Source organism: Dendrobium catenatum, unplaced genomic scaffold, assembly GCF_001605985.2.
Source record: "Dendrobium catenatum unplaced genomic scaffold, ASM160598v2 fragScaff_scaffold_1402, whole genome shotgun sequence".
NCBI lineage: Eukaryota > Viridiplantae > Streptophyta > Magnoliopsida > Asparagales > Orchidaceae > Dendrobium > Dendrobium catenatum.
The window spans coordinates 45,897-59,443 of record NW_021319864.1 but is presented as its reverse complement, the minus strand read 5'-3'; the positions used below and the strand labels follow the sequence as shown (position 1 = coordinate 59,443).

Sequence of the window (13,547 nt, the reverse complement as noted above, 5' to 3'; positions counted from 1 at the left end):
ATGCGAGACATTTTTCCAACAGTAGCTTAAAACCAGATATCGGAATAATATCACCGCGAGTGCGTCGATCCTATTCATTCAAAAGTAATCAACGGTCCACAGCTAGAGGGCCCCACCGGAGATCGTCCTCTTCCTTCTCTCGTTACCGTTACAAGGCCATTCTATGTCTCCCCATTCAATCCAGTTTCCTCTCTCTATACCCCGCACATTTCTTTCTTTGCTCGCTCGTTGCAATGCCTCCAGAAAAATCTCCTTTTGGTTCTCTTCAGAAGCTAACGGGGTTGGCTTCCTTCATTCTTAGCCGGAGATTCAACTCTTCGAAATGGTACCCAAGCACTATTTTTCTCTTTCCTTTTTACTCTTTTTTTGTGCCGCAGCCGTTTTCTTCGCTCCTTTCCTTTCTGATTCTGATTCTGCTGAAATAAATGGGCAGCAAGACGGAAGCGAATCTGGTTTCTGCTAGAATCAAGCTTCTGAGGAACAAGAGGGAGACGCAGCTGAGGCAGATGCGGCGCGACATTGCCATGCTTCTCCATTCTGGCCAGGAGGACACTGCCCGGATACGGGTACCGCGTTTCAAACCTGCTTCGTTTACTTCCAGTTGAAGCCATATTTTTTAGTTTAGTATTTTGAGGATTTGTATTTGGTTGCTAGGGTTTAGCTTTTTGAGGGATCACCGCCAAAATTCTGATTCCGTTGGGTTTTAGGATTTGTTTCTAGGAAATTTGTTTATGGGAAGGTGTTTTAAGTTGTTCAAGAACCTTCTTTTATTCAAATGCAGCTAGTGTTGTTATTTAAATGGTTTGCTTCTCTTAGTTTGAATGTAAGCACCACTTACTCTAGCTTTTTAAGTTAACTGTTCTATCCATTCCTTTCATCAAATTCCGCACTATGAATGATGAATCATTAGAGTTAAATGAACTCCGTAAATTAGAGTGAAGCTAGAAGTATAGCGTAAATGATAAATGGAAAAATGCTGGATAATGGTGTTGGTCAGGGGCTATAATTGAAATTCTAGATTTTTTTTTTAATTAAAGTTGGGCTCTATAAAATAATAAGATCATATGAGAGAATTGAAACAAGATCTCAGACCATTCAATTTACTAAGTTGTTGCTTGAGGAAAATCAAACAGATTGAGTGAAGATTGATCTTGATTTCCTTAGAACATTTTTCATTCCTACACACAAAAGTTAAGTAAAATAAATAGCGAGACACATGATTTTTCATGTGAAAATTTCTTGGAGGGAGAAACCACTATGCCTTGCCAGCCATCAAAGGCTTCAATTTAGGCCCTCATGCGCATTGGTTGTAAATATTGTAGACTCGGGCAATAATTAGAGCTGAAATGTACTTTTTGGAAGCTAAGATACAATTCTTGTTGTAGATGATTGCAATGCAACTGAGTTTGTAGCAATAACTACCACACAAACAAGGTTATGGCATAGGCCTTGAAGGAAATAGTTGAGACATGGTTAATGCTGTGACGCATGTCTTATGGGAGAAACTTATAGGGAAGTTCTATTGGAGACTTCTATGATGTAACCAAAGTTGTTGCACAAGTCTTAAGGAAGTCATCCATTGAATTAGTGAGGTGCGATATAGGTCTTGCGATGAAATGATGATAAAGATTTGAAGACTTGTGAAAGAAGAACACAAGCAACGCAATAATACTAGCTAAAAAGTAATCGAATAACCTTTGTACCCTTACCAAAGAATAAGTATCACTCTCATCCCCAAGGTTAACGAGTTTGTCACCAAGTTAAGTTTTGAAGAAGATAGAGTAATCTCAATTGAAATTCAATCTTACAACATAGTCTTCCTTTGCTATTAAAGGATTTGCATCATGACGAATTTTATGAGCTATAAGAGTAATAAAGTATAAAATTATATAAGGATTCATCATTTATAAAATTATATAATTATATGAGTGCTTATCATTCAACCCTTCATATTTCAAAGGTTCATGTGAAACTTGTAAATTTGTCTATTCTATTCTGCCTTAGCTTACCACTCTCGCTCCTCTTTCTTCCATGGGACAATAGCTTTTTCTCTCCTCAAAAGTTTGCTATAGGGGAAGCTCAATATAACTATGTACTTGTAACCTTCATATGTGGTCAAAAAGTCAAAAAGGGCTAATTCCATTTTCTTATCATGATATCATGCATGAATTTAATGTAAATTACATTTGGAGATGGTAACAACGTTTTGAAAACCGGACCGGACCGGCCGGTTCAACCGGTTGAACCGGCGCCCGACCGGCCGGCCGGCTCGGTTCACAAATGAAATCGGGATAACAAAGAACCAGCTTTGAACCGGTCCGACCGGCGGTGGGACCGCGAACCGGGCGAACCGGAAACCGGGAAAGAACCGGACATGTGATCTTAACGCGAATTTCAGCCGTTCGATTGAAATCAGGCGGTATTTGAGGTTGGGTATTAGTGTGTTAACGTATTAGAAAACCTGGTGTAAACCTAATATCGTATTCTTCTCCCGTAACTCCTAAAGCCCGCCTCCTCAAATCGTCTCTGCAGCTCCTTCGTCACTGTCGTTCGACGCTGCAGCTGTTCCTTCGTCGCTGGCGGCGTGAGTCTTCTTCTCATCGGAAGGGAAGAATCTCGCGATTTCAACCACTCGGTTTAACAACGTAAGTGTAAACCTAGTTTTGTTTTCTACCTCCCGTAACTCCCGAAGCCCACCTCCTCAGATTTTCTCCGTTAGTCAATGCAGCTCCTCCTTCTTCGCTGCCGGCCGACGCTTCCGTTCGACGCTGCAGCTGCTCCTTCGATGTTGTGAGTCTTCTTCGCTTCTTCGGTTCTTCCTGTAATTTTCAAGATTCGGGATTTCAACCGCTCAGCTAATGAAAATTTTTAAATGTTCAGGTCTAAATTGTCTCTTTTTCTCCACTTGTTGATATGTTTTGTTTTTCTCCTTTTATTTAATTAGAAATGCTTTTTCTTTGCTTTGGTTTGACTATAAGTTTTGAGTTGATGTACTAATTGAAGAGATGCTTCGTTGAGACTGAACTCTTCTAACCAAAAAAGAAATTACAAAAACATGAACAAAGAGTACATCTCCATATGAACTCTTCTAACCAGTTCTTAATTTGGGATTCTGCTTACCACAAGAACAATTCTTCTCAAATAACATAAAGAACATTGGCATAGAAATCAAATTGTTTATCATAGAATATTGAAATAAATCAATATTATTTACTTAATAAACAATATTATTATTTATTACGTCATCCGGTTCGACCCCGGTTCGACCGGTCCAACCGGTCGAACCTTGAACCTCTCCTTCAACCGGTTCGTTGTCCGGTCCGATTTTCAAAACGTTGGATGGTAATGGTATGTGTGCAAAAATTCTCTTTTGCCTCCCTTTTTTTCTCTTAAAAAATAATAATTTCATGATAATAAGCTTATGTCCTGATAATAAGCTTTTTTATTTAATTTATGCAAGACTATATTATTTCCTTATCGTCATAGCTTATGTTTCTCTTCTGTGAACTATAGGTACTGTTTTTGATAGATCAACTCCCATGGACTCAAAATATCTCTTCCTTGAAGATATTAAGTCTAGATAATTATCCACCAGATTATGAATTAAGCTCTCTAGCTCCTTAATAGTCAACATAATGTCTTCTGGAATAAGCTGATCTTTCCAACTTAAAAAGAATCTACGCTAATCAATGTCATCTATGGCGGTTTCATCTTATATAATATCCACAGTTCATCTACTCCATTGATGGCCATTACTTTGCTTGTTTAAAATGGCTATTATTTTGAGTAATTGAGGATTAGATTACTTGAACTTAAGTAGCACTTTGGTTGTTTCTATTATCATGATTTTTTATCTTTCAATTTTATAGTATTTCATATTAATACATATTTTTATTTATAATTATTTAATATTATGTGGTATCTTTAAAAGAGTGTGTGTCGCACTGTATGCTATAAGCTATAACTCTATGAGGAACTTTGCACTATGTTGCGTAGATTGTTGTTGACAAGTATACTTGTGATTGGATTATGTGCTTTAGGAGTTGCAGCTAGTATATTATATTGTCAGAGATAGATGTGGCATAATTAAGATTGTTGGCATGGCTTGTGGGAATTTATTGCAGTACAAGTTGTGACACACAAAGATTTTGTAGGCGACAAGTGCGACAAACAAGATTACTATTAGAGGTCTTGCCGGAGTGACTACAAGTCACACTACAGGAAAATCACCATTTCCGGCGGCCTTTTCCGACGGAAATTGAGCCTTTTCCGGCGGTTTTTCGGTGGTTAAAATGCTGCTGGTAAAGCGCCGAAAAATGAACTGCGTTAGTTGGGAAGAAATTCAAGCAACTGACCGAATTGCTAAATGTGTAAATACGTTTTTTTGTCAATATTTTTTATTTAAACTATATTCTTGTCGTAAATAAATTAATTTTTAATTATTAAAAACTCTGTTTTAAATTGCGCAACAAGAGGCGCGCTTCTGCGCAATTTGCCCAAAATACGCCTCGAGGCTTACACAATTTTCCTCTTGGCAGAGGCGTATGCCTCACCGGGTCTGAGGCGCAACCCTAAGGCGTAATTGCGCAATTATAGGTGAGGCGTACGCCTCATTAACCCGGTCCCACGGTGGGTTAAAATTCACTGCACCAATCAGTATAAGCTATTCGACCACTGTTTAAACTTCCAGTACCGAGCTTATTAATCGAGCTAGAATTCGAGCTCGAGCTCGAGCTCGAGTTCGAGCTCATTGAGGTTTAAACGAGCCAGGCTTGATAAGCTAGATACTCGACTCGACTCTGACTCGTTTACACCCTGACTCCCACCTACAGACGAGCTCCCGCATGCTCGGCCTCCCTTCCCGCCAACTGCTAAAACCATTAAATTCTCATTTACGCAATTCTGCGTCCGTGAGGCCCTGCCTAAGCCACCTTTTAAAATTTATTCATTTTTCTTTAATTTTTTTAAAGCCGCTAGAAAATTGCAAAAGCCACCGGAAAGTTCCGTGGGAAAATATCGCCGGAAAAGTGCCAAAAAGCCGCCGGAAAAGTGTCCATCGAAACGCCGCCGGAAATTAGTGATTTTCCTGTAGTGTCAAGCGAGGTTGTAATGCAAGATTTTTGGAGATGGCTGCTGAGCAAGTAAGGTTGTGACTTAAATCTTGATGGAGATCACAACTAAGCAAATGAGATTGTTAAAGGCTATGACAAGCTAAGAGGGAGGTGATGTAAATTTGGTTTTTTAGTATTTTATTCAAACTTTAAAATTTAACATAATTGTGTGTGTTCCAAGGAATGAAAGTAAGTAAAAAATATCACGAAAGCAATTAAATAGGGGGAATTTAAATGCAAAATTAAGATAAAAATGACAAAAAACTGATTTATAATAGTTAGGTCCCAACCGACTTACGTCCACTACCCACTCTGAGATCTCCTCGTTTCACTAATCTACTCTATAAATTGTAGCTGAAGAAGCCTCCTTTGAATCTCTCCTTTACCCAGCGGAGAACCCTATTGTTTCTTTTTCAAGGAAAGTAGCAATATGTGAGAAGTGAGAAGTAAACTACTCCTAACACGAGCCACTATGTTGTGATAAATTTATTAAACTGAAGTTTTGAGAATTAGATCCCAAACATACAAAGTTCTTCCAAGCTCTCACATGGTTGTATGACAAACCTATTGTAGCCATACATGTAAGAAATCTGTATTGTCAAACCACTAATCATGTTGTTGTACTGTATTGTCAAACCACTAATCATGTTGTTCTACTGAATTAAAGCTCTTCTAAGATGAAGCTGCATAGTTTAACTAATACTAGCTATCAATGTACCTTGTGAGGAATAAAGAAAATCAGGCCAGCATTCAAATATTTCCAGAAAGCTATTTAACTATCTAATTTTATAAATCACTCTTTCTTGTGCTTGTGTATGTTGGCATAAATTATATGCATATAAATATGGATAACAGCCAATAGTCCATGCGTATAGCGGACATAAGAGGTGGTAAACCTAGTTTCAATGCTGTTTTTAATCTGTGAAGAAATCTAAAAGAGGGGAGCTTCCCTGTAGGTTGAACATGTTATTAGAGAACAAAAGGTTATGGCGGCAAATGAGGTCATCAACCTTTTCTGTGAACTTATTGTGGTTCGTTTGCCAATCATTCAAAAGCAAAGGTATGCATTTATTATAGTTTTTCCTTTTTTTCTTTTTTTACTTCAAACTATATTAAACATGCAATCTTAAATAATCTTTACTCCAGGGATTGCCCTGCAGATCTCAAAGAAGCTATCTCCAGTGTGATATATGCGGCTCCAAGATGCTCAGATATTCCTGAGCTTTCTAGAATTCGTGACATTTTTGAGAAGAAGTATGGAAAGGATTTTGTGTCTGCTGCAACTGATCTGCGTCCGGAATCTGGAGTAAATAGAATGGTAAGTAGTAAATGTTGTATTATCATTTATTTCATATAATTAGAGATGCAATTGTATTCTTCTAGTGCTCATCAGAATGGCTATGGCCTCTTCTTTTGCTTCTAATCTTGTTCAGTTTCTAATCTTGTTCAGTAGCCAGAAAGAAATGATAGGCTCAAGTATGATTAGGTTGCCTCCATTTTGACGTGAGTAAGGGTTCAAGTCACATAAATAAACTTTTTGGAGTAAGATTTGACTAATCTATCCCAGCATTGAAGGAAAGAGTTTTGTAGTTTTATAAACTATATAGGAGTAAAAGTTTTATAGTTTTTTTTTAACAGTAAGAGTTTTATAGTTTTATGTAGGCCCTTCTTAAGCAAGCAAATTATTTCTATTGATCTATTTCTACTTGACAAACTTTATAGTCAATTATTTTCTCTCCTCTGCTTAATGTACTTCAATTAATAGTAGCTTCAATCATAAAGTCCTGAGGGATATTATTTCATTTAAAACTTGCTAACGCTTGCATCTGTTTAGTAAATTCCTTGATAGAAAGAGGAAGCCCACTCCTGTATATTTTAGTGAATAAATTTACATATATTGCAAGAGAAATTATGCAAAAAGAAGATATCGATCTGATCTGTTTTTTTTTTTTTTCACTTCGTTGAAGCTTATTGAGAAGTTATCAATTAAAAAACCAGCTGGTGATGTGAAGCTAAAGGTCTTGAAAGAAATAGCGAAGGAATATCAGATAGAGTGGGATGCAAAAGAAACTGAGCTTGAGCTTCTTAAACCTCCTGAAGAACTACTTGTATGTTTAAACGCAAACAAACAGGAAGGCATGTTTTGACATATTTTTTACTCGCTGAATTTCCTTTCTTTTTTTTTTTTTTTTTTTTTTTTTTTTTTTTTTTGCTACAGGAAGGACCACGCACATTTGTTAGTGCCAGTAGCTTCCCAATCAAGTCTAACCTTCCACCTCAGAATGTGCAGCTGAAGGAACCCACCCTCAGGTTTACATCTGCCCTATTTTGGTTGTTTCCTTGCGTGAATATTTGATGCGCAAAAGCAACTTCTTTTTTTGATTTCAAGTTAACGAAGCAAATTAACTGCTTAGTTCAATATCTGCAGAATCCTGCTGTGAATTAAATTGGCATAAATTACAAACGCGTTCTTTTTGCAAATCATGCATCTTAGAATGCAAATGGCCTTTTTTTTTTCTCTTTTTCAGTGACAGCGAAGGATCTTCTATGCATTTCAAGGACACAGCCTCAGCTGCACAAGCAGCTGCAGAATCTGCAAAGGCGGCAGCCTTTGCTGCTCAAGCTGCAGCTTTCCTTGCCCAGCAAAGCTCTAATGAATCAAGAAGGAATTCCTTAAATTCCACAAATTCTACCGGGAAAAGATTTAGCTCTCAAAGCTTTAATGCATCAAACCATATGGATGATGAAGATGATGATGCTGATGACTTTAGCAATAAAAAGATTCTCAGAAGGAACAGCTCTATTGGGCGCAGATTCCATGGTGATATTAAATTTGATGAATCTGATGGATCCAATTCAGAGAGCGAAATAGAAGTTGCAAAAGAAACCAAACATTCAGCAGAAAGTCATGGCCCCCCAGCAAGGCGGGCTCCAAATCCTCCTAAAAGCTCAGGATGGCAAGGAGATAAAGAAACAGCAAGCAACTGGTCAGCTAATTCGGTTCCTCATATCCATCCAAAGCTCCCTGATTATGAAGAAATAACAGCTCGATTTGAAGCACTGAAGTCACATAGGACTTGATTTCTAGAATGTTATTTTGAATGTTCTTCTAATGAAGTTGGAGGGGATTGCTTAGCATTCTTTCTTTCTGATATGTAATTTTTTGTAGAAGAGGTATACCTGACTTCTCTAAATTGCTTTCCATTACTGAAATAAGATTGAACTTTCATGATGTTCTAATGGATTTCTGTAGCTAGTTATTTTCTTTTTTTATAAATGGTTATCTACGTCAGAGTTGCCTTTGAGGGGATGAAAGAGTTTTGGTCTTTTCTACTGATAATCTATCCTTGATTTAAACTTGTTCATTACTGATTCTGGTTTGGCAGGTTTCTTGAAACTTACCAAAGCCAATGTCATTTTTATTAACTTTGCAAAGCTAGTGTCTTAGCAAGTTAATTTACGAATTCCAGAAAATTGATAACACTTCGTTTAAACGCAAAACAGTGTGATCGGTTGCCATTTGTATTCTTAAGAACTCACCAGCAAAAGAGCAATTTCCAAAATATATAAAAGAGGTTTGAAGAGTGATGTGTATTAAAATTTACTTTTGACCATTGACTATAAAAATTTGAGCTGTCTTGTTATCTTGTATATCTCTAGCTTTATAAGGATTATACCTTGACAATAGTGAATGGACATAATCACCTGGACTTTAGCTTCCCAAGAAATGATTTTTGATCATGAATTATACATAAGCACTTCTTTTCCGGGCTCAAATTTCTTCATAATGAGCTTATGATCATGCTATGTATACTTCTTAAGTTGCTTCTTATACAATTTGACATTTTCATAAGCATCATTTTTAAATTCTTTCAACTCATTTAAATGTACTAGCCTTTTCTCCTTAGCATTTTTAAGATTATAATTTAATTCATTTATCACCGAAAATGCTCTATCCTCTTAACTCTAAGGGTAAGTGTCAAGGTTTTTCAAATATAAGTCTATAGGGAGACATTCCAATTTGGGTTTTGATTATTTTCCTATAAGCTCAAAGCGTATCATCTAATCTCAATGCCCAATATTCCTTCCTATTTGGACTCACAATTTTCTATAAATTATGTTGTTCTCTCTATTACTTATTTAAGTCTTATCATTAGTTTGAGGATAATAAGCACTTGCTATTCAATGTTTAATATCATATTTTAAAATTAAATCATCTACTCTCTTATTACAAAAATGATTCCTTCCATCACTAATAATAACTAGAGATACCCCAAATCTAGAAAATATATTTTTATTTAAAAATTTAATCACTAACTGAGTATCAACTTTAGGTGTCACAACTCACTTAATCCAAATGTAGAAATAGTCAATTGCTATTAATATATTGACTTCCAAAAGATTAAACAATATGACTCATAAAGTCTAGTCCCCAAGCATCAAAGATCTCAACTTCTCGCATGTAACTAAGGGGCATTTCATATTTTTCTAAAATATTTTCTTGCATCTTACATTTATATCACATCTTTTGACATAATCATTCACATCTTTAAATATGAAAGGTCAGCAACTTATAGATTAAAGGATCTTAGAAATAGTTTTAAACCCTCTTAAAGGCCCTTTATATTTAGAATCATGACATTATCTAATAATAGTTTTAAACTCGTCTTCTAATGATTTGATATTTACATCTCCTAAATAAATGTGATTCATCCCAAAAATTAAATTTGGTATCATGCAAAAATTTGCGCTGTTGAAAAAATAACTTATCAAATGGAGGATCACTCCACTCACAATGTAGTTCATAATGTCAGCATACTAAAGAGCACATAATGAATGCAATACAGATAATTTTTCTTTAGGGAAAAAATATCTACATCATTATGAGCAGAATCCTCCCTCTCTAACCTAGATAAATAATTGAATATTTGATTATGAAAACCTTTCTATCTAAAATATTTACATTAAACTCCTAAAGTATTAAAATCCATCTAATTAATCTAGATTTAGCATTTTTTAGTTAACAAGAATTTGATAGCACAATAAAAAGTGAAAATAATAACTTTGATGCCAATTAAATATGATAGAAATTTATCGAATGAAAAGACTATCGCTAGTAATTCTTTCTTAGTTATTGCGTAACTTATTTGTGTTTCATTCAATATTTTACTAGCAAAATATATAGCATGAAATTTCTTGTCTAGTATTTATCCTAAAATTGTTCCAATGGCTTAGTCATTAGCATCACACATTAATTCAAGATTTATATATCATTGAGATGAAATGATAACATGTTCAATAACTAAGCTCCTCTTAATTTTTACAAATGCAGTAAATATTATGATTTGAATTCAAACGGAACATCCTTCCCATGGCATAAGGATTTCATAATTTTAGAAAATATGTTATAAATATTTTATGAAATAGGTATGACCTAAAAAACTTTAGACTTTCTTTAAAGAAGTAGGAGGTGGAAAATTCTCAATCCATTAATTCTTTTCCTTGTTGACCTCTATACCCCTCTTAGAGATTTTATGTCTGAGGATAATGCCTTAACAAAAAATTAGTATTTTTCTCAATTAAGAACAAGGTTAATTGTCTCACTTCTCTTCAAAAAGAGTTATAAATGCTCTAAACACACATCAATTATTTTAAAGATAAAAAATTGTCCATAAAGATTTTAACATCTTGCTCTATTAAATACAAAAAATAGACATCATACATTTTTGAAATATTTTAGGGACATTGCATAATCCAAAAGGCATCATCCTAAATGCAAATGTACTAAACAGACCGTTGAACATAGTTTATTCTTGGTCTTCTAATGCTATAGAAATCCGATGGTAATTAGAATAGCCATCTAAGAATTAGTACAAAGGGTGGCCTACTAACCTATGTAATATTTGATCAAGAAAGGGCAATGGAAAATGGTCTTTCATAGTAGGTTTTGCGCAACTTCTTATAATCAATGCATATTCTCCAACTTGTATCCATCCTAGTGGAAATCAATTCATTTTTTGCATTGGCTATAACAGTTAGACCTCCTTTCCTTAGGATGTAATGAATGGGACTCACCCAAGCACTGTCTAAAATGGGATATCACCAACAACGATCCAACCAAAAGCTTTCTTATATGTATTAAGAACTCCAATCAACTTAACTTTTTAATCTTCTCCAAGCTTAGCATAAATAATGACAAGTAATGTTAACTATCCACCTAAGAAAGCATTCTTTAAATGGGAAAGCAAGGATTTTAATTCAAGAATGGGCACCTTTATAACATATGGTTTCAAGGGCTTTCTTAGAGATGATGTATCTAGCACTTTATACCTCTCCTTAAACATTCTTGGGGCTTCACAAACCCATGAATAGAATCTCCATCCACCTCTCCTACGTCATCCCCATTTAATGAACTCTCTAAAGAGATATGAATCAATAATTCTTCCAAAAAAATCTCCATATAATCATCCACTAAATACAATTTATGAGTATCCTTGATAAGATCCTTAGGAAACTTTGTAGACTTGAAAACATTAAAGGTAACTTCCTAATTCTGAACCTTCATATTCAATTCTCTCTTTTACACATCAGTCATAGCCCTACTTATTATAGAGAAAGGTCTATCCAAAAGAATGGGTATCTTCCTATCTTCCTCCATGTCTAAGGTAATGGAGTCAATTAGGAAGATAAATTTATCTACCTTGACTAACAAATTCTCTATCACCCCTTTGAATAAGTGAAGGAATGTTTTGTTAACTTAAGGGTATCAGTGGTGGGTTTGACTTCTCCTAAGTCAAGTCTCTTGAATATGGACAAGGATATAGATTTATGCTATCTCCTAAGTCACATAATGCCCTCCCATAAAATTATCCCCTATAGACATAGGAATGATAAAACTATATAGGTCCTTAATCTTCTGAGGAGTTTATATTATAAGATTACACTACATTACTTAGTTAGGGAAATAGTTTTAAAGTCCCCTAATTTTCTATTCTTGTTTAATATGTCTTTCATGAACTTAGCAAAGGTAGGCATCTTCTCTAAGGCTTCAACAAATGGAATATTAATAGACAACATTATAAATATTTCAAAAAATATAAAAGACCATCTATTTAAATTTTGCTTTCATAATCTTTAGGAAAATGGTGGTGATGGTCTCTGAAGATCCTTCTAATGGAGTTTTGAACTTCCTTATTAGATTGAGGTTATTCTTCTAGCTTGGTGTGTTCTACAGGTGCTTCTATAGATGTATCCTCCTTAGGTTGATCCTTATTCCTAACTAATTCTAACTCTCTATACCACTCTTCAATTGAATAGCTTTGCACTACTCCTTTCCTTTTTCTTTTGTATTGCTCCTTTCCTTTTTCCATAGAGTTTACATCTATATCGTTAGGAAAGGCACCCTAGGGTCTATTATTTATGAAACTAGCTAACTACCTTACTAATTTTTAATGTTTCTTATAGTAGCAACTTGACTCTATAATTGGGTCTCCAATTATAAAACTAGGCCTTTCAAAGAAGTTTTCTTTTTCTTAAATTAATTATTGGAATTGAATCTATGAGGTAATTAGGCCTTGGTTTTCCAAATTACTATTGAGGTGGGTTCCAGGTTCCTACTTGGTTGAGTTGGCTAGAATTCCATTGATTACCCCTATTAGGATTATTATTCTATTAAAAATTGGGATGATTCTTTCAACCTAGATTGTAAGCAGTAGAATAAGGGTTATTTTGCTTGTTATTAATGTCATTTAAGAATTCAAGCACATAGGTATTTAGGTTATAAAATATTTCATATATATTATCTTCTATTAACATGGGTGTGCATTGGGATGCATTAACTCCAATATTATCTAATTGCTTAGAGATAGTAGCTATTTGTGTAGGCAAAATTTATAAGGCATCTAATTTATCTACAATAGGCAAATTTTAAGGGTTCACTCTTGTCACGACCCAACCCGACCGGGACGAATCCCGCTCGCATCGGGTCGCGACACAGCCAACAAATCCAGGATCTGGCTTTGGAATTTGCTTCAGAACTTTCTTCCAAATATAACACAGACAGAAAAACACAGAGCTACTATAAACATCCAAACACAGCGCAGTTCATCTATCTTTCTTTCATCAAAATAATCATATACAGATACAGTGCATGGCTTCATACAGAAAGAACAGTACAGAACAGAAAAGCCATGACTGTACAAAAATCAAAAGTACAAAATACCTAATCACAGATCAGACTCTGGATAGCTAATCCAGGACTTCCTTCCCTTTCCCAGAACCTAAAAACCACGTAGAAAACAAGGATGAGCTAACAGCTCAGCAAGACATCAATCACCAATCAAAATCATCAGAAACTCACATCAGAGAAATATCCGTACAGAAATCGAACAATCGTACAGAAATCATATAACAGACAGAACAGATAATAGCTCAATC

General features: G+C 35.2%; 1 protein-coding gene across 1 annotated transcript; it reads left to right on the top strand.

Moving 5' to 3' along the window:
- Positions 1-233: 233 nt before the first annotated feature.
- Positions 234-8,192, top strand: LOC110109371 (IST1-like protein). The gene is made up of 7 exons (XM_020840407.2): positions 234-325; positions 434-566; positions 6,068-6,171; positions 6,258-6,429; positions 7,079-7,219; positions 7,330-7,421; positions 7,640-8,192. The coding sequence occupies exons 1-7, from the start codon at positions 234-236 to the stop codon at positions 8,190-8,192; spliced, it is 1,287 nt and encodes a 428-aa protein (XP_020696066.1).
- The last annotated feature ends 5,355 nt before the right edge of the window (positions 8,193-13,547 follow it).

Excerpts from the sequence above, each read along its gene's own strand:
- LOC110109371 (XM_020840407.2), top strand. The coding sequence starts at position 234 with ATGCCTCCAGAAAAATCTCCTTTTGGTTCTCTTCAGAAGCTAACGGGG. Across the intron at positions 6,172-6,257 it reads CCAATCATTCAAAAGCAAAG|GGATTGCCCTGCAGATCTCA; the intron begins GTATGCATTTAT and ends TCTTTACTCCAG. Across the intron at positions 7,422-7,639 it reads CTGAAGGAACCCACCCTCAG|TGACAGCGAAGGATCTTCTA; the intron begins GTTTACATCTGC and ends TCTCTTTTTCAG.